Source organism: Pholis gunnellus, assembly GCF_910591455.1.
Source record: "Pholis gunnellus genome assembly, chromosome: 5".
Lineage (NCBI taxonomy): Eukaryota > Metazoa > Chordata > Actinopteri > Perciformes > Pholidae > Pholis > Pholis gunnellus.
This window is the reverse complement of record NC_136531.1, coordinates 12,623,353-12,644,057: the sequence shown is the minus strand read 5'-3', so window position 1 is coordinate 12,644,057 and position 20,705 is coordinate 12,623,353. Positions and strand designations below refer to the sequence as shown.

General features: G+C 40.3%; 1 protein-coding gene across 1 annotated transcript; it reads left to right on the top strand.

Annotated features, from left to right (window-relative positions):
* Positions 1-3,730: 3,730 nt before the first annotated feature.
* cabp4 (calcium binding protein 4) lies at positions 3,731-19,793 on the top strand (the record flags this gene model as incomplete). The annotated part of the gene is made up of 8 exons (XM_079159369.1): positions 3,731-3,786; positions 4,321-4,422; positions 4,802-4,934; positions 11,908-11,938; positions 12,254-12,397; positions 15,847-15,956; positions 17,573-17,720; positions 19,765-19,793. 8 exons carry the CDS (start codon positions 3,731-3,733, stop codon positions 19,791-19,793), a joined length of 753 nt encoding a protein of 250 aa, XP_079015495.1.
* Between the last annotated feature and the right edge of the window lie 912 nt (positions 19,794-20,705).

Below are 20,705 nucleotides of genomic sequence, written 5' to 3'. Positions count from 1 at the left end.
AGTTGATAATATTTTAACTTTTATAGATTTCCAAAACGCAACACACCGTACCAGAGGAAAACAATCGTTTTGCAGGTGACGCAATGATGATCGGGAGCTAAGGCACCCCCCAAAAATCATAATAACTATCAGCCAATTAGCATGACGTCCATCGTTGTGCATATTTTTTGTCACATCCAGAAGGAGAAAATTGTTTTCTCTTATGATAACAGGTTAAAAATATCTTGCAACCTTGGTGGAGTAATGACCTCTCCGAGTCCGTTTTGTGTCTCCGTTTGTTTACTGTATGTAGGTCTTGTTTGTATCATACATATAGAATGCTTTTCGGTGCCCTTCACTCTAGTGGTCCTTGTGAAATATATTTAGAATATCTATTTAGTGTTTAACCCCTAATGCTCCAGAAAGGACAATTCAACTGCTTTCACAACATCGGAGCTCTTCAAGTGCAGCCCGCTCTCCATCATCAGTTGTGTTCGTTTTAGGGAGGTCCACCTGGCCCTCAATTTCATTACTTCAATCAGCGTAATTAGGATCTAAAATTGCTTGTGTTGGCTCGGTGATTGACAGCAATTGGCCACTCAGGGAGGAGGGCTGCAGACATACAACGATGCTGCTCAATGGCTTGTGTAGTGAAACGTGCAGCGGTGTGTTTGTTTACTCTGATGGGAGTTGTGCTCAGCGGAGATGAGAGAAATTCTTCAGGCAAACAATGTGAGACTATCGCTATAGAAAGTCCACATATCTCACTTTACCCACAAGCTCAATATTAATGTTTGAGGGAGTGGAAGAGATAGATGTGTGTGTGTGTGTGTGTGTGTGTGTGTGTGTGTGTGTGTGTGTGTGTATGTACTTGCAAATACAATTAGGGCCATAAGTATTTGGACTGTGACACAATTTTTCTAATTTTGTCTCTTTACACGACTCCAATGGTTTTGAAATTAAGCAGTCAATATGTGTTTGAAGTGTAGACTTTCAGCTTTAATTCAATGTCTAAAAATATCACATTAACCGTTTAGGAATTACAGCCATTTTTACACAGCCCCCCACACTTTCAGAAGCTTTTTAAAAGCAATTGGATAATTGCCAAATGTGGCCTGTTCTGTCACTATCTCATGAAAAATTATGCAGATAATAAGGTCTGTAGCTGATTCAAAATGATGCATTTGGTAGCTGGTCCTTGGAACTCTTAGCATGTGGACCAAAAAGGTGTCAATGCAAGTGAAGGAGGCCATTATTAGGCAGAAACATTAGGATTGGCCAATTAAACAGTTTGGTACATTCTTAAAAAGAAGGAATTCACTGGCAAGCTCACCAACACCAAAAAGCCCAGAAGACCATGGAAGACATCTTAAGTAAATGGTTGCAGAATTCATAACCTTCATAACATCTACTGAAGTCAAGAACACTTTGGAGGATGTAAGCGTGCTACTGTTAAAGTCTACAATCAAGAGACGCCCTCATGAATCTAAATACAGAGGGTTTGCAACAAGGTGCAAACAGGACGGCCCGATTAGACTTTACCAGAAAACATCTGAAAAAGCCTGACCAGTTTTGGAAAAAATATTCTTTAGACAGATGAAACCAAGATTAACTTGTAACAGAATGATGGGAAGAGAAAAGTGTGGAGAAGGAAAGGAACGGCTCATGATCCAAACCAAACCACATCAGCTGTTCAACATGGTGGAGGCAGTGCTTTGGCACGGGCATGGGCAGCCATACTGCCAATGGAACTGGGTCACTGGTGTTTATTGGTGATGTCACAGCTGATCGAAGCAGCAGGATGAGTTCTGGGGTGTTTAGGGCTATACCATCTGCTCAGATTTAGCCAAATGCTACAAAACTGATTGGATGGAGCTTCACAGTGCAGATGGACAATAACCCAAAACATACTGTGAAAACAACCCAAGAGCTTCTCAAGGCAAAGGAATGGAATATGCTTCAATGGCCAAGTAAGTCACCTGATATCAACCCAATTGAGCCTGCTTTTTAATCACTTCAGATAAAACTAATGGCAGACAGATCTACAAACAGCAGCAGCTGAAGGAGGCTGCAATGAAGGCCTGGCAAAGCATCTTAAGGGAGGAAACTCAGCGTTTGGTGATGTCTATGGGTGACAGACTTCAGGCAATCATTGACTACAAAGGATTTTCCTCCCAAGTATTAAAAATAATGATTATAATCACAATTATGTTAGTTTGCCCAATTACTTTTGAGCTTCTGAAAATGTGGGGGGCTGTGTAAAAATGGCTGTAATTCCTAAACGGTTATTGTGATCTTTTAGTTATAACCATTGAATTAAAGCCGAAAGTCTACATTTCAACAACATATTAACCGCTTAATTTAAGATCCATTGGAGTCGTGTAAAGAGGCAAAAATTAGAATAATTGTGTCACAGTCCAAATACTTATGGCCCTGACTGTATGTGGGCATTATCTATCAAACATTATGAATATGCTGCATGCATATTTACATAAATAAACCTTTTCTACACTATGACTATAAAGTACATAGTACATCAGGTACTATAAATACCGTCCGCTTTTTCAAAGAATTCCACGACTGTAATCGTGTGAATCATGTTTGACATGAAAATTCATACCTTCTCCACACCAACAGCTTAACATGCTCCAAACGTGTCGCAATCAGCAAGTATCACATGCTCACTCGTTGCGTGAAAGCGTTGCAGACAGGCAATCACTACCCAGTCATGGCACGTTTTGTTCGACCCAGTGGGAGTTGGGGATGCGGCTTGTTTTCGGAGGCGCATTTTAACGGTCAAGCGTAAGTTAGAGGACTAGCTGTTCTTCGTGTCACTTCTCATTATGGCCCTCGTGGTCTTCAAGGCGTTAAGTAGCAACCGCTGGAGCAGATCTTGGGTATATGTATGTATATATTATATATATATACATACATATATATATATATATATATATGTCTTGGCGGCATTGCAAGTGAGGCGTTATATTTATAGCACGTCAGATCCGAATACAGTGCCGTTTATCAACAGGAGTTGATAGGCAGAACTGCAGGGGCCCATGACAGACCATTAATCTGCCTCTCAAACAGAAAGCCATAAGTCTCCCCGTCTCTTTCTCTGCAAGTCCTACATGTGAATGTCATTCATTCCCTTGTCAATGGACCCATGCTAATGGACACTGGGTGCTGTGCAAATACAATGGTTGAAGCTGCTTTAATCATTAGCTTTATATGAACAGTGAATCAAATCACCCCGACTGTTCTCCTCAACTCTATTAATTTAATTGTTTTGCTTTTACGGCCCACACATTTAGTGTTATGGTTACCCAACCTTATTTCCCACCAGAGCAGGTAGCCGTTTTTAGCAGAAAAGCTCTGATAAAGTCACTGTTCAAGATCGACCCCAGCATCGAATGGCAGAACACAGTCGAGGATTTAGCAAATCAAAATGCCAGATATTTCTCTCTTTCTAGGAGTTGGCGTCGAGCAAAACGGAGCTAAAAACACTGGACTTAAACCCATCAGATTGCCAGAAACTATAAATTAATTTTAATATTTGAGTAAATAGGAAAATATTTTTCTACTGTCCAATATTTTCAAAGCTGCATTAATAACCTCATAAAGTTGTGAAAGATCAGGGGTCTTTTTTGTCAAAAATGCATAGCCTTTTGGAATTTGACTCTCTTGTTCATCTGTTTTCAGTACTCATGAGGAGATTTCTTGTCTTTTCCACATTCATATTTTTCCATCCAGGATGTCAGTGAAAAGTGCAAAGGGAGGACCAGAAAGTAGACCACCCTCTGCTGCCAGGTCAGTGATATCTAACTGAAGGAATAGGCAATGAATACATTTATAAAGTCAAATTAACAATCTAATTCAAGTCAAGAGGTGAGGCTGTGAGCTTTAATCCTGCACTTGGTAGGATTCTCATTTTAAACATTACGTCAGTCGAAATCACAATTTGGGGCTCAAAGAGACCATCCCCACATTTTTAAATCATACTGTAACGAATGAGCTGTTCATAAAGAGGAAGAGAGAGAGAAGGTCTCACCTGCTTTGGAAAGATTTTTTTAAATTTTTACAGAGTTTCTGGGTAACAAAGTTCGTGAAACTTCCAAAATTCCAACAATTGTCTCCCATTGCTGCTGCTGTCTATCAGCAGTCTGAATCCATCTGGATTTCCTCAACAACAGGGTCCATACATAATACAAGCCACAAGAATACAAGAGTTCAGTGTTTTTTTTTTTTATTGTTTATTTATTGTTTTTGTTTTTTTGAAGTATTCACATTGATTGCAAGACGTTTAGTGCACTTTGAATTGATTAAGGCTTCTTTCTCTCCTAGCACTGCTCCACGAGGAGGGAAGGGTGCAGCTGCTGGCAGATCGCCCGCTTCTAGGAGATTTAAAAACAAGGCTCTTCAGCTCAGCCTCTCCAAGAAATTCTGGTTATTATTATTCTCTGTTTCTAATCAACATTGATTAGCACAAGGACACGGGGTTGTGTAGATTTGTGCACCCAATTAGTGTCGATTGATACATCCGCTGCACAAATAGCCTTCAGGATTTGAAACTTGTCCTCCGAAGAAACGCTTCCTTCCTTTTCTAGTGACTGACGTAGCTGCTAATGTCAGGTGATTGGACTGCTGACGTTTTTCAATAATTCTGCTCAAGCTGAGCAATTATTTCAAGGGGAGGCTATAAGGAGTAGATGACCCAAAAAGGCACTTAATTGTGTTAGTTAAAGTAAGTTAGGACAAGAAATTATAGGCCTGGCTTTGATGATGACTGCTCTCAACACTTGGCTCGTAAATACACACTTCACAGCTCAAAGTCGCCCTCGGCAAAGGGGAATGGCTCTGGAGAGGAGGAGGCACGTCGGCACAGCAAAAGGAGCCTCAGCAACAGCTCAGCGGTGGCCGCTGCCTACATTTCCTTCCTCGACAAACTCTTTGGACAGGTCAGTTCAACGTTACCGCTCATACTCAAATGCCTGTTGTCACAGTCTTGACACACTTCTTGGTTCCTGGTTGGGTTACTCAAATAAAAAGGACATAGTTGCAGTTTCAAGCTTCTGTTTGTTATATAAAACACCATTAGGAGCAGGTAGATGTGTCAGGAATCAGCTTTCATCTTATCAACACTTTCTCACAATGCCATTTCCCCCCCCAATTAGCCTAAACTATAGTCTTTCATAATGCCACTTTTCACATCTCTCTCTGTCAACAAGACAAACACGGCAGAGCCAGTCAATAATATAAACTGCCAAAGCTAGAATAAAATAAAAATCACTTACAATGTACTGTGTTATTGTTAAAAGGACATTTGTACATTTGGGTCTCCTTCCTTCATGAGAATGTTAGAGATTGTTGGAAGAGACCGGTGAAGAGAGGGTGATAACGTGGAGCTTTATAGACTGAGCCAGCACAGCTGAGAGAATTAACACTTCGACTTTAAAGTTACACAGAACGGAGTTGGCAAATGGATCCATTTGTTCAGCTCATTCTAAGTGGTAACTATCGATTCAAAATATAAACACTGGTTGCAGCTGTTTGTAGTGTCAAGTACCCAAAAAATGAATGGCCCCATTAACAAACCAGCAATTGCTGATATAAAAATTAGTCAAACGATTGTGGAAAGACAATATCAGTACCCACCTCTATTCAATCAAACATCAAACCATCTGATGAGGACTGAGGGGTGTTACCTCATGCTATAAAAAAACAACACAACAACATCTTTTCCAAGAAGTCACTCCAGTAATTCCACTTCACGGATGATTTACTGCCTGGACACTGGGCTGGCTTCCATTAATGCCCTGGCTGGTTCAAGCGAAGCATTGGCTCTGTTCAGGCCTGATACACTGATCGCTGCAGGGCATCACTGAATATTTGGGGAAAATTACAACTGGAAATGAGCCACTGAAATGATCCAGCTCAATGGCACCTTTCCCATTTCTGTTAAAAAACATTAGTTGATTTATAGAGAGCACCATTGATATATCTTTAAAATGTGCTACATTTTACAATTAATCTTTTTTTTAAAAAGTAGCATTGTCCTGAGATGTCAATATATTTAGACTACTCACAAATATATGGTACATTATACTGCAGGCACACGCTGGTCGAATTTTGAGTCTGTTGTCATCATTTAAAGGCCCAGTGTGTACGATTTAGTGGCATCTCGTGGTTTGTAGCAGATTGCAACCAACTAAATACCCCTAAGCTGTAAGCTCAGCCCTCCCTTTCCAAGCGTGTTGGAGAACTACGGTGGCCCTCAGGTAGGGATAGACATCCTTAGGATTTTAGTACAAAGCTGCTCTTATCAATACTCTGCTTTTCTACATTACTAAATAATTGCTTTTAAAAACATGTATAACATTAAAAAAGTGAATTTATATTTAAAATATATCAAAATATTGTTTATAGAGCAGCAACAGTTTACAAAGTTAATACATGAAGTCATTCATATCTCACTAGAAACAAATGTAAATAAAATAAATAACACTTGTGAGTGAAGTTTATGAAGAATGTAGAACACGGACATCCTTCAGTATCAGTCATTCCTTCTGTCCTCTGCCCTCTTGTCCTCCTGGCTGCTTTGTCTCAGCCAGCAGAGAAGTTCAGAAAAACAAAAGCTTTTGACTGGTGTTAGAAAAATTCACGCAAGACCGAATGGAAAATCATAAATCAGTTAACATTTATTCTTTGCAAAGAAGGAGACAGAGTTGATTCACATACAGTATACATGGATCAAGGCTGCTCAGAGGTCTGACTCTGAGCCTCGGATATTTATACCAAGTAAACAATACAGTGTCACAGGCAATACGTCACGAAAGCATAACACACACACAAAATGGCTTCCACGCCATGTAGTAGTCAGGAGGCTATGTTCTCATAACATAGCTCTGTACCCATCTTAACGCTCCCACAGTCCTTATTATCATTTCAATCCAGGACATGCTGCTGAGTGTTCTTTCGCATAGACTAAACAACTGTGGTGAGGCAGTTCACACAACAAGGACACATAAGGACACCAAGCTTTTAAAGCACACCTTATAATTAGTCATTTAGATGTTCCCCAACAACTGGCCACGCTTTAGACTGTGTGCAGAGCTGACTGAATTAGGTTTTACTTTCATTGACATGTCCGTTCTTGATGCACAGATGTATTGGTAAAGTATTGGCTTTTTACTCGCAAATATATGTTATTGCTCGTACAGTAACAGGTGTAGTTCCCGGATTGGCACGACTGTATTGACAGAGTTACAGTGAGACATGCATGAATATGATTGTTACTAATCAGAAAGTGATTGGGATGCATGAACGATATGCAATGTATATTTGCTTCTGCAAATTCATTTTATATAAATGTTATTTCTGAGAGATGGGTTCATGTTCCCTTGCAAACAATATAGATGTGGAGTAGTTGGTAGACTTAACAAGGACTCTTTGTAAAAATATAAAACACTGTTTATGTTTACAGGTGTCATCAATCCGCTTCTTATCAAACATAATGTGTGGGAATCGGTCGGCAGAAGGAATAAGTTGCTGTCCCAACGTACATGTTTAAAGTACTTATTCCATAAAAAAAAGGGGATACTACTATTATCGTTATTATTATATAGCATGATATTCCGATCCCTTTAATCGTGGAACCATATGGGACCATATAACAAAGGGGAGCCAAAGGCTTTTCTATAAATGCCTTCATCACAGGAGAGGAATTTACTCTAAAACATAAACTAACATAAGATAAAAGAAATCCACGCCAAAGGGAGTTATGTGCTGTTGAATGTTTTAATTATATTTTTAACTAGATTTCCTAATATCAAATGGGACATTTTCATTGTTTTAGAGCAATTGATGGAAACCGTTTCCCAGTGACCTTGGGCTACTGTGGACTCCATTTCCACATCCTGCTCTGAGTTACTGCCGGACCTGCCACGACTGATCTGCCTTGTTTCACTGTGAAAGTCCCCGGTTTGCATTTAGTAGTAGCCAGGTAGAAAGGTCTGCATCGTATCCACAGGACACATGGTTTGGGCTGCTGCCCTGACACTGAGGCAGGGAGACCATCCATCCCTCAGCAGTCCTAATCCATGTCTCAACACAAGTATTAATAACCCCCTCAGCAAGGTTCCCTGTCAGCCCTCATTAGACCCAACTGAAGAGGGGGCCTGGGGAAACAAATCGCTGAAGACAAACAATCGATGCATTTACAGGTCAGAGCCATCAAAGAGCGTCATATGTACGCACTGTAACTGCATGTTTAATTGTGGTGACCATGCGTTTGTCACATACCACTTATACGTGTCCATGCGTCACGCTTGCAAAGCAGCAGGCTGCTCGATGGACCATGTGAAGGCAGACAGAATGAAATTAACTGTTAATGGGATCGTTCTGACGGATGAATGGAGAGTCTGCATTGCATGCCGTCTAATCCTTTCTGGATGAAAAAAAAATCCAATTAATGTGTTGACCTTGCCATCTTAATATATGCTCTTGAAGGCGGAATGATCCCGTGCAGGGTAAACAGCACTGTTGAACTCTGGGCAATGTGGGGCATTTTTTATGCTGCAGTGAAAGAAGAAAAAAAAAATCGGAGTTTTATATACATTTATATACAATTGAGGCAGAGTACACGTGTAGTGAGGTAACTCTTGGCATCACGTTTGTGTTTCAACTCTGTAGGCAACATTATACAGTGAATAATCATTTGAACGGCTGCCATGCGGAGCAGCTTCCAAATAAACTACGGGGGCCTCTTCTTTTCCTCAAGCCTTTGTGCAGGATGACCTTGTATGATTTATGTATTAGCCATCCTGAGTGCCAACATCTATTAGGAGGACAATATTGAACTTCTCTTTGCATTTCAGTTCCACTACTTCTCTAATGTGCCTTATAATTACTCACATTTTCAGCAGTAAAAAAAAAAGAAAAAGAGTTGAAGTTTGAAAAATTCTTTCCTTTAATAAAAATCGTGTCCAGTAATAGAAATGGACATTTGATTAAAAGCAAAGATCCAGGTACGACCTCTAGCTCGACTCAGGCCCTTTGTTGTGTTTGATCCCCTCTTCCCTCTGTCCTGTTATTCACCAGCTGCTCGAATAAAAAGGCAAAAAAAGCCCTAAAAATGATCTAAAATAAGGGAAAGGTCCTATGTAAAAATACAAAAGCATATGAGTAAGGTGAGCATTAGCATCGACTATGATCAAAGGTTAAACACTTGAATCTGATGCAGTCAAACTATTTTAACACTCAAGGCTGTCCATCTCCTCAATAAGATATTTGGTTTTTCATGCAAAACCTTTCATCTAGTGGGCTGCTATGGATTTCAGATAAATGTGATGAGGTAAAGAGCAAAATGTCTAAAATACAGTGGACTATAGGTAACGTCTGACATAATAGAGATGACAGTGTCGTACATGGATATGGATGAATACATCCAATAGTGTGTCCTGTTCTCAGTTCTATTCAGTCTCAATATTTTTCCTCACTGAATGGAAGAGGAGGAAAAACAAGCCCACAGCTAATTTCTGCTCACGATAATCAGAGCTTTCATAAGCTAGTGTGTCAGTCTTGTTTCTTTGAACTTAAAGATACCCTCAGGCTCGTGCCGTCTTTGTGCTCAGCCATATATATGTCAAGCTCGGTTGCTCTATAGGAAGATGAGCGAGTTTGCATGTGTGTTGCTTTCCCTGTGGATGTGTTGATGCTTCAGTAGAAGAGTTGCAGATTGTCAGCAGGCTCCATTGTCTAGATGCTGTTGCCACAAGCATTTTTAATACATGATTGGATGATGAATGACATTTCAAGATCTTTCAATATCAAAGTTTTACATATGTAAATTTAAGTCTGTACATGTTTACAAATGCACTAATCGGAACATTGTTTCAAGCAATGATGCGTGTGATGTGTTATTGATCAAATCAGAAGCAGGTTTATTGCCAAGTAAGTTTTTACATACAAATAATCTGCTTTGGTGTTTTGGTGCCTAACAAAGGAAAAAAAAACATATAGAAAATATTTAAAGAGATGTACAATGTATCTGAATTAAAATCCAGCAGCTGTGCAGTTTTTACAAATAGTAGTTTTAATGTGCAAAATTGTCTAAAGAATGTGCAAAGGTTCACAGTACGAAGCATAACTAACATGCAAAGTACAGAGATAAAGTTTCAAAGCTGTACGCACTGCCTTTTTGTCTTATTCAAAGCTTCTATTACCGTTTTCAAATCAAGCTTTGAATGTCTGTCGTCCTATTTTATAAATTCATAACCCTCATAAAAAAAATTATTCCATAAAACAATATCCTCAAATTGAAGAAGTGATTCATCGGATTAAGAGAGTTATGTATTTTTTAATTAAATCAACTTTCATCACTGAATAAAACTCACAAGTGCAAACTGTTTTTGACCGTAGTGAACATGTCGTTTCTCACAGGATAAATGCACAAATATTGATTTAAGCATAATATTTACTAGACAAAAACATTTCTCAAAAAAGTCATTTTTCATTATATATATTTTCTACAACACTGGAGTTATAGGATTTTACAAGTCGGAAACAATTCTTGGCAGCCGCCACTGAATCTGATTCTACAAATGATAGAATACTATTCAGTGCAGAGCCCGTTTGTAACTTGTACTGGCGTTATCGTCACTTCACCCATCTCTCTCTCCAATCCGTGTGAGTGGAGAGGCTAAAGCCTGATTTATACTTTCCGCCAACATGAAGTCAATTTTGTAGCTACTATCTATCTACTGCACATGCCTGGAATACGTCCACCAAGCAGACAGTATAAGTGAACTACTGCCGCAGCTGTCCATGGGTTTGGGAGTATAACCAAGACTTTAGACTTGCAGTTGTTCTGTCTGGAGGGGCCAAAGACAGAAGCAGAGTCATTAGCTGTGAACGGTTAGACTTTCTCAGAGTGCTGTCGCTTAATATTTCTCACCGCCTGTCTAAACCTGTACTTCCCCGTCCCCACTTCTAAACATCTCCTTTTTCGAACCTTAGCCGTCTTGAGTTTCGCTGTGAACCAGAGTTGTTATCATCTCGCCCTGCTATGCGATGGTATACAGCGGTCTTCACAGAAACTAATGCATCAGCACATTTATGGCCAACATATCTTTTCAAAAGTAAAGTCCCGAGAGTATTTCTCGCCTGAGGATATGCATGGGTACAGTATTGCAACTTAGGTCGTTAAATTCTAAAGTGCCTTTATAAATTGTCTGTCTACAACCACTGGAACATATTGCTATTTAAAGCACTAAACACACTACATTTTACGGCGATCATTTCCCTTAATGACCATCTATGTGGAGATTTTGCTAATAGCTTTGCCTCACCTTCCCTGAAAACCCATAAAAAGCGGAGAGAAAGAAGGAGAAAGAGAAGGTGAGATCACCCTCAGCTAATGTCAAAACAAGGCAGAGAATAGACAATGATTCACACACGAGGCTTTATGCAAATGATACGTCTTGTCTGTGTCGGCAAGTGTGTATGTGTGTGTGTGTGTGTGTGCATCCGTGTCTTATAGTTTACATGTATCCGTTTCTTTGCGACAGTGAGAGGTTTGTGCAACTCAGTCTTGTGCGTGGGTGTGTATTTGTGTGCACACAGACATGAGCTTATGCTGCATGTCCCTCGGGATGCTGCAGATGTGGAGAGTGTGTGAGCGCATGCACGGAGGAGTGCTTGGCGGTATTGTGTCATTTCGCAAATTAGAAAGACATGTCACAGGGTGAAATCCCATTAGAGTTCACTGTCAGCATGCGGCAGTGTTGACATGATATGCATGTTATTCTAATTTGGTAGTCAAAAACAGATTATCACTGGGATATTTCTCAGGAGAATTTGCTGTTTCAAAGCCAACCTGATTTTACGTCCCATCCTCTGACGCTGTCTTTTTTCTTCTTCTCTGCCCCACAGGAGAGAGAGCTGATGCCGGAGGAGTTAGATGGTAAGATGTTGTTAATGTAATTATGACGCAAACACAGGATAAATTAATAGTCAATGCTCAGCTTTATCAAATCGCATAGATTTTATTTGCTCCTCTTCGTGAGTCACGAAAGAGATTGAAGGTTTCTCAGACTATAAAACTGAAAAACCAATTAAAAACACATAACATAGCTTTAGTTGTATCTGCTGCTGGAGTCAACAACTTACAGCTAAGTTAAAACGTGTATACAAAGTGTATCTATCTGTCTGGGGAGAAATATTTTACCCTACTTTACAGTTTGTTGCAATTGCTCTAACTTGTTTGTCTGTCTGTCAGAGCTCCAGGAGGCCTTTAAGGAATTCGACTACGATGCGGATGGCTTCATCCATTACAAAGACATCGCAGACTGCATGAGGACCATGGGCTACATGCCTACGGAGATGGAGCTCATAGAGATCATCCAGCAAATCAAGATGAAATGTGTGTACATATCGTCCGGTTGTGTCCGTGTGCGTTTGCTTTTCATTTCCTCCCGATTGGTTAAAGCGTGTGTGCGTGACTGATGGGTCTCTCTGAAGTGAGTAGGTGTGAACGCCTGAGTGATGTGTCTGTTGCACAAACGCGCGTGCGCTTGCATACGTGCACGTTCTTTCCGACGTGTCTGTGAGGGACTGATGTTTTTCTTCAAACTTGGGGACATTCGTGACATTTCAGCAGATTGATTAATGGCCCTCGCACAGCAGGTGCAGGGGAGTGTGCATGGAGAGGTGTGCGTTTAGTCGAGATCTACCTTTCCTCTCCCTGCTCTTAATGAGGATGTGTTTGTCTTTGCTGTCTTTACTGAATGAACCAGTATAGATTTGTGTGTGGTGTGTGTTTAAAGTGTAAGGTGAATGATCACTGCATTGATTGTTGCCATAAGCCTGGAGAACCAGTTCCTGTAACACCTAGTGTCAGAGCAAAGCCTGAACTACGAGCGTCTGCCAAGAGACTTCACATAAACCTTTGACAGACACGCAGGACTTAGACACACTACAGGTGTGATGATTTGTAATATCCTTATTTAGAATCATGTGCGCAGCAATCCAGCTGCATTTACGTTAACACAAATGATGCCAGTGAAAAACCTACACTGCATCAGAACTATTTTTTAAATGTTTGTATGAAATCGGACACAGATTTTCTTCCAAAACATAAGTTGGATTTATATACAATAGTTCACCCTTCCCTTACTTCACCTGGTAGGCCTAAGACAATAGACTGTATGTAAAAAGTGGACGTCCTCACATTGACGTCACCCATTGGTTTGTGTACTACGGTTTTGAAGCCTCGAATTTGGAATTTCTGCCGTCGCCATCTTGTTTTCTGCAACCAGATGTGACACGAGAGGGTGGAGCTAAACAACCAAACGCTGAATAAGACTTTTTTAGACGACCAAAACTGTTACAATTAACTTTCATGAACTGAAAATACACTGTTAAAGAATTAAGGTTCTAAGTAGAAAACTCAGACAACACCCAGACCCGACAAGCAAAATTGACAGCAGCCTACTACACAACACAATTAAGAGCCACAATAGCTTTCCTGGAAAAGTCTCCTTCTTATCTACGTGAACACGCGTCTTGGTCTGCACAGTAGCCTGTTGAACGAGTGACCAAACAGAGTGCACTGCCAACGTCGGTTTGCATGCTAGGTTGCTATTTAGTTGATCAGCTGCAGCGCATTAAACAGCTTGTAAACTTACCTGTAAATGTGATGTCGGTCCTTTTATGTGCAGGTGTGGTGCTTACTCTTCAATACCGCTGCTTATTGAACCCTCTCTGTAGGCTGTTTGTCGCCCTGCTGGGACAACATTTCTGACACCTATTTTTCTTCCTTTTGATAAAAAAAAAGAACAAATAGAACGAAACAAGTAATAATGAATACATTTTATGTATTTATTATTTTTTTGTAAATGGCTGAACCAATCTTCTAACCAGGTGTGTGTATTATGTATTGTGTAGGAGACTTCTATACGTGCCTGCTTGGAATAATAGCCTAAACTCAGGATCAATTTACACGGAAAACAAAAGTAACGTAGCGTTGCGCCCCGAGGACAATAACACCGATAATGCAAAAATATTGACCTCAAAACATTTGCATCACATTGGATAGAGTACGGCAGTGTTTCTCAGCTGTAATCCTCAGTGTCGAGAGTGCAGCTGGCTTTTGTCCTACCAGCTAGTTAATTGGCTACACCTGGTGTCCCATGTGTAAAATGATTTGATCCTGATCAGGTGGTTAGAATAACAACAGCAAGGATCTTCAAAATTGAAGGAGCCACCGCTGCATTAACCTCACTTTAATGCCTAATAAATGTCCCCATCTGATGTGCACCATTGCAAAAGAGGTTACAGAGTCATATTTTAAATTATTGTCAAGAATTACAAAAATACCAAATACATACTGTTAAATAACGGGGAAATCTGTATACAATTGTCTTTCATTGCCACTTCCACTTGATAATGACACAATATGTGATTCCCTTAAACTGTGTAAAAAAGCATTTTATAGCTCTTCCTGAAAGGGACACTGTTAACATCAAGGCTTTGGTGGTGGTGGTGACTGCATTTGATATTTTCTGCTACAATGTATACTGTGTAATATGAATTATTCATCTGTTCATTGATGCCTTAATTTGACCCATGAGGTAGAATGAGCTTCAGACATCCCTAGCTTAATCTCTGAAGCATAATCCCTACAGAGCCATTAATACCATGAAATTCAGTCTTTCTTATATAACTAGTGTTGCACTATTAATTAAAAATTAATAATAATCTCCCAACGACTTTTGATGGAATTTTTCCCCTTCATGATTATAAACCGACCCACTTAAGGCACAATTCTTCAAGGAGGTGTCAGGATATCCCCAAAAGACTGCTGCTCCACAAGGGTAAAGCTATAGTCAGCCCAAAAATAATGTGCTTGAGGCAAGTATGAAAATCCTTTGCTAGCTCAAAAATCATAGAATAATCAAAGATCATTATGAATGGTCTTTTATTTTAGGATCCTTCAGCAAGCACAGTTTGGCATAGTTGGATTTTAATCCTCAACCGTCCTCACACTCTGAGCACTGATTCATTTAACCACAAAATGACCGCATGGCTTTATTGGAGTAGACTTTCACATCCAACAAAGGCTCAGACAGTGAAAACAGACCGAGTCTATTGGTCTACGCAATCAAATAAGCTTTTCTTTAGTCAAACTAATAACATGAGTCTTTCCATTGTGTCAGTCTGTGTTGATAATTACCATGGGGATCAAACAGGACAAAACAGTTTGTAACTGGGTGGATGGAAACATAATGAGCAGATAGATGAATGTATTGTCAACGCCTCCATGCGCTAAGGACATTTATAAATACACTTTCAAAACAGAAGCGTGGTCAATAAAGGCCAGCTGCATTTGTACTGCCTTTACCTATTACTGCATTTAAGTACAATAGTGAGGTACAGTACTTGTACTAGTGTTTTTTTTACTCATATTATTTCGATTCACTATATTTGAGAGGGAGATAATGTACTTAAAAGTTTCTCTCAGTTTAACGATAGCCAACAGATGGTGGCAGCGGAACTTGCATGTATAACATACATTCAACATACGTGATACTTCAGTTCATTTTGCACCCAATACTTTCATAGTATTTCTGAACTGAATTGCTGAATTGTGTTGTTGCTTCTTTGACTTGAAACGTCTCTCATCCATATTTCTATATTAACAATTGATCAAATTATGGCATGTAGCCTAATTTGAAAAGGGGCCCCTGAGTGATGAACCCAGAGAGAGCTATTAACAACACTGCAGACACACTTCAGCGAGGCAAAGAAGTTATTACTTGGTAGTCGACCTGTGCATGTGAGTGTGTCAACATGTCCTCTGTCATTCTGCAGGGGGTGGTCATGTAGACTTTGATGATTTCTGCGAGTTAATGGGGCCGAGGATGCTGGCTGAGACGGCTCATATGGTCGGGCTGAAGGAGCTCCGCTGTGCTTTCAAACAGGTAAGAGTCTAGAGACGTGTGACTTCAAGCAAGTGCAAAGGGCCTGGTATTGTGACAGTAACCAGAAGTGTGCAACAGGACCTTTCCTTAGAGAGTGTAAGGCTCCCCTCTTGTCCACCAGTCTGTGAGAAGAGGGCTAGTTGGCTATGAATGCACAGTTTAAGGGGAAAGGAAAATATTCTGATTGATGAATTTTTTATGAAGGACAGTCCCTGCCATCACCAGTGCCACCATATATATTCTACACTTCTTTGACTCACGTGTTAATTTGTGCTTCATTGGTCTGGAGGAAATATCTATTAAGTTGCTCTCTTTGACGTCAATACAGAGGCAGGCAAGTACTCAATTGATGGTCAACCAAAGGCAAGCCCTGGAGTGACGTAGTCCAAGCAACCAAGCAGAACAAACGAAGCGATCACGTTATTTGTAAGCCCAGCTTCTCACACCTGAGTTCCCCCACTGAACACATTACAGCAGGATAGGTTTTTAATGGTTACAGCAAAACAGACAACACTGATAATGTGCGATTCATGATTATAGCTGAAAACGAATCGGACAGTGTAATATGCTGCAAGGATTCATTTATCTATTTTAAATGTAGCTCCAGGCCTTTAGTTTGACTACTTTGGCTGTTAAAAGCAAGGGGAGAAATTGGACATCGGCTGACTCGGCAAAGTTATTATTGCCAATGAAGTGATGGCAAAACAATGTTTGAAAAATGAAAAAGTGCTTTCAACATGGAAATATAGAAACACAGCATTGTACACCTCAAATTGTAAAAAGCTGTTTGGGGCTCTAAAGTAAATTGTGTCTATCAAATAATCCACCTTTTTACTGATCATGAACAGAGAGCTTTGTAACAATACTTCTGTCTCAACCAAACAATCTCTTCCTGAACCAGTTGGGCTGCTTGGTTGATCAAGCTTTTATCAAAGCCAGTACGAAAGACACTAAGACACCATTATGTCCTCTCTTTTGAGAATGCAAGGTGACATAATCATCTGCCATTGAATCTGGAGTTTATTTATCACACGTGTGTTATCGTCCTAACTAGAAATTCACATGTTCTGACCTTCAAACCCATTTGTGGGGCTGTTGAATTAGCTCCAAACCACCACTTCTGCACAGACACTTCCATAACGTCAGAGCTTAGTTTACGCTGTGACAAATGAGAATACATTTTCACTTCATCCCAACTCAGTCCTCATGTTCACTTAAAAAGTCTGTCTCACTTCAGGACTAACACTAACACTCGACTAACACCTCATGAGTCAGCATCGCCCCATCTGCCACTCAAGCTGTTTTCAGACTTCCAAGAACCTCGTGCAGCCATGTTGTTAATATACACTGTCAATGTAAAACTCTTTTTTGCATCATCTCCGAATCGCTTTGTTTGTCTCTTGATAACTTTCTCTCCCTCTATTTCCGTCTTTCTTTCTCCACCTCAATTCATCACCCCATAATCAATCTCCACCCTCCGCATCCGCGACGGGGACTTGTAATATTTGTGCTTTTCTTCCTTATTTCTTCTGTCATCTGTCATCCTCTTCATCTGTGATCTTGTTTGTCTCTCCATGTCCATGTCCCCACCTCAATGCTCTCCACTAACCGCACAGTTTGACTGTGATGGTGATGGAAAGATCACGCTCGATGAGCTGAAGGAGGGCATGAAGACCCTCCTGGGGGAGAAGCTGAAGAAAGGTGAGCTGGAGGAGATCCTCAGCGACATTGACCTCAACAAAGACGGCAACATTGACTTTGATGGTGAGCGGTTTGGGATTTGGGGGGGAGGGGGAGGGGAGGGGGGGGGGGGTGTTGGAGAGGAGTGGACAGACTCCAGGCAAGGTGTGAGAGGACATTACAACAATGAATACAACACCATGATAAAACACTGACACAGGGGTGGTGTACCGTAGTGATTCCCAATCAAGGGGTACGTGAAGCCCAGGGGATACTTCTGCAGTTGCCAGAGGGTATGTGTGTAAACATGAAGTTATTCCTAACTATATTCATCTCACATAACTGAAGAAAGGAAATCATGATTTGATATTTCTGTTAAACAGGAAAATACAAAACTAAATAGGATAATAAATTGGTGTGATGCGGAGGAAATGTAAAGGCACAATGAGTAGGATTTTCCTCAAAAAATGCGGACAAAGCATGTTCCAAAACAGGAGTGAATCTGGGGTTGGCTTCCACTTTTTACTTATTGTGACTTTAAATGAACCAGCAAGCGACCCATCCTGAGTCAGTTGAGTGTGCAAATAAGAAGCAAGCAGATAAGTCAAAGTAGTTAAAAGTAGGCTCATCAATAAATGGTTTAAATAGATAGTTAATGGTTATAAAACAATGATTAAAGTAATGGAGAAGATGAAATAGGTAGCTAGAAGTAATGGGGGAAAAAACTGTTAAAATTGTTTGCTAAAAGTAATGGATTAATGATTTTAACATCCAACTTTCTGCTAATATCTTTTGTTGTATTAATAGCATACATACAGTACTGAAACACCCAATTTATCAGATGAAACATGTTGGTAACTGCTGGTCTACGAGATCTGAAGAGCAAACTCAGGAGGACAAAGCAGACGGGTCAATGGATCTGATTGGAATGGGTTCAGGATGAGGGGACAGAAGGAGAAAATCTATAAGAAATGAGGAGGGAAAAGTTTAAGATGGGAAAGAAGGGTTGGTTAAGTCAAGGTGGGTTAGCTGGAATTGCCCATCCGATTTAATTAGGAGTGCATTAAGCCAATCAATACACATGCCTGGACACCTGCCACGTGTCACACCAGCTCAAGGACTTTGCAGAAATGTCATTACCATGTTGTACCTTGCAAGCTGATGAACAATACAGTGGGATACAACCACACACACATGAGCGCACACTGACACGTCTATGTGCACACGTGCAGGCGCCATCATCACCACACACGTGTGTGCGCGCGTATGTGTGTGTGTGTGTGTGATTATGGCCTGCAGCACACAAAGGGCTTAGAGGTGTGATCCTGTTTGTCTTGTCTCAGCAATCCAATCAATTACAGTTATCGAGAACATATGAATAGATGCGTCAGTCCCAGAAGGGATCAGTAAGCAGCTGCTCCTCAATATGATCAGTTAGCCGCTCGCTCTCACTACACAGGCGGCAGGTCAAACTCAGGTGTTAGGACGACTTTAGGAGCTGCTGTTCCGCTCGATTTACTTCTTTTGAAATAAAATGTTTGGAGGAGTATCTCAAGAGATAATGTTAGTGGCCTAATCCGGAATTAAGCTTTACTGCTCAGTCAGTCAATAGATTCACACCTACAGTCAGAAGCCTTTCGGGGCAAAGCTTTTCAGGAGGACATTGGAAAATGGAAGACACGATTGACTGGATTGATTGAGTGAAACCTGCCTCAGGCTATCTGCCGCTGGGTTTCATTGACAGGGACACATCAATAGCTGTCTTGATTGACAAGTGAATCTGCAATAATGGCCACTGCGAGCTGAATGAAGTGTTAATCAAACTGATTAACAACGTGCTCTATCTTACTTCAACAACAGAACCCCTAAAACTGACATTTAAATTTTCAACTGAAATGCTCCTGTATCCTTTCTGCTATTTTTTTCTTTGACATATCACGCCGTCACTGCTTGGACTTTTCATTTACTTGGTGATAATAGAAACATTACATCACACCATGAGCTGTGTTAGTTTCCAGTTCACGGCCTGGAAATCATGGTGGCTGCATCCCATGCTGTCCCTTTATGATATTAGAGTGTCATTAGTCCTTATCGGTGGACCTGCTGCTGTCTCTGTCTCCCTCTGCAGAGTTTGTTATGATGCTTTCTGCACGATGACGTCTGATGGAAGAAGATGGAGCATGCAACGCTGGATGTGAGTACTTTCTTCTTCCTGCTGTTGTAATTCTGTTTTCTGTGACATTATGTATTTGTGATGTCTGATTGTTGAAAAAAAAAAAACACACACAATGGAGTCAAAGAGCTGTGTTCATATTTTCATTGTAAAAGTTGAGTTTTAGTGAGTACAGAGGGTAAAGGGTGAGTTATGAAACACTTAAATGTATGTTACAGTAATGCTACATTATCGCCCCCCGGTGGTTAGAACGTGTACAGACTCTTCAGATCTCCAGAATGAAGCTAGATTAATGTTCTTTACCCACTGATTACATATTAACTTCAGGCCATGGAGGACTGTAGTATCAACTTATTTGCTCATAAATGGTCTAAAAGCTATGAAAACTCATCTTTACTCCGTGTGATGGAGTCCTGCATGAACTCAGTATTCTCTGCCAAATATTGAACATCTTTGGTTATTTCACATCATAAGATTATGTTTTTTCTCTACTCTTATGTTCTTCTGGACTGAAGTGGGCAGGGCTCTGTTGGGAAAAGGTGATGTCACAGACTACAGCAGCATTTTAATTAGAATCTGATATGGTTAGTTTGGTTACTGTCAAATCTAATAAAACCACACCCACACAGTCCTGAGTTGAGTTTTTGTGTTGGAATTCTTAATAAAAAATGTATGTCGTTAATATTCAACGTTATCTAGAAATACTTGATTTGAATCCAATGTTTTGGGGGCTTTACGTGAGGTCCTCACTGTGAGGTCAAAACTCCTGCTGCTAGATTTCTCAGTGCCTTCTATAAAACTGATCAAGCAGTGGACACTGAGGCTACAGTTGAAAAAAGAAGTGCATTTATTATTGAAAATTGATAACTTAAACATCTGACCAAAAAGCAAGATCT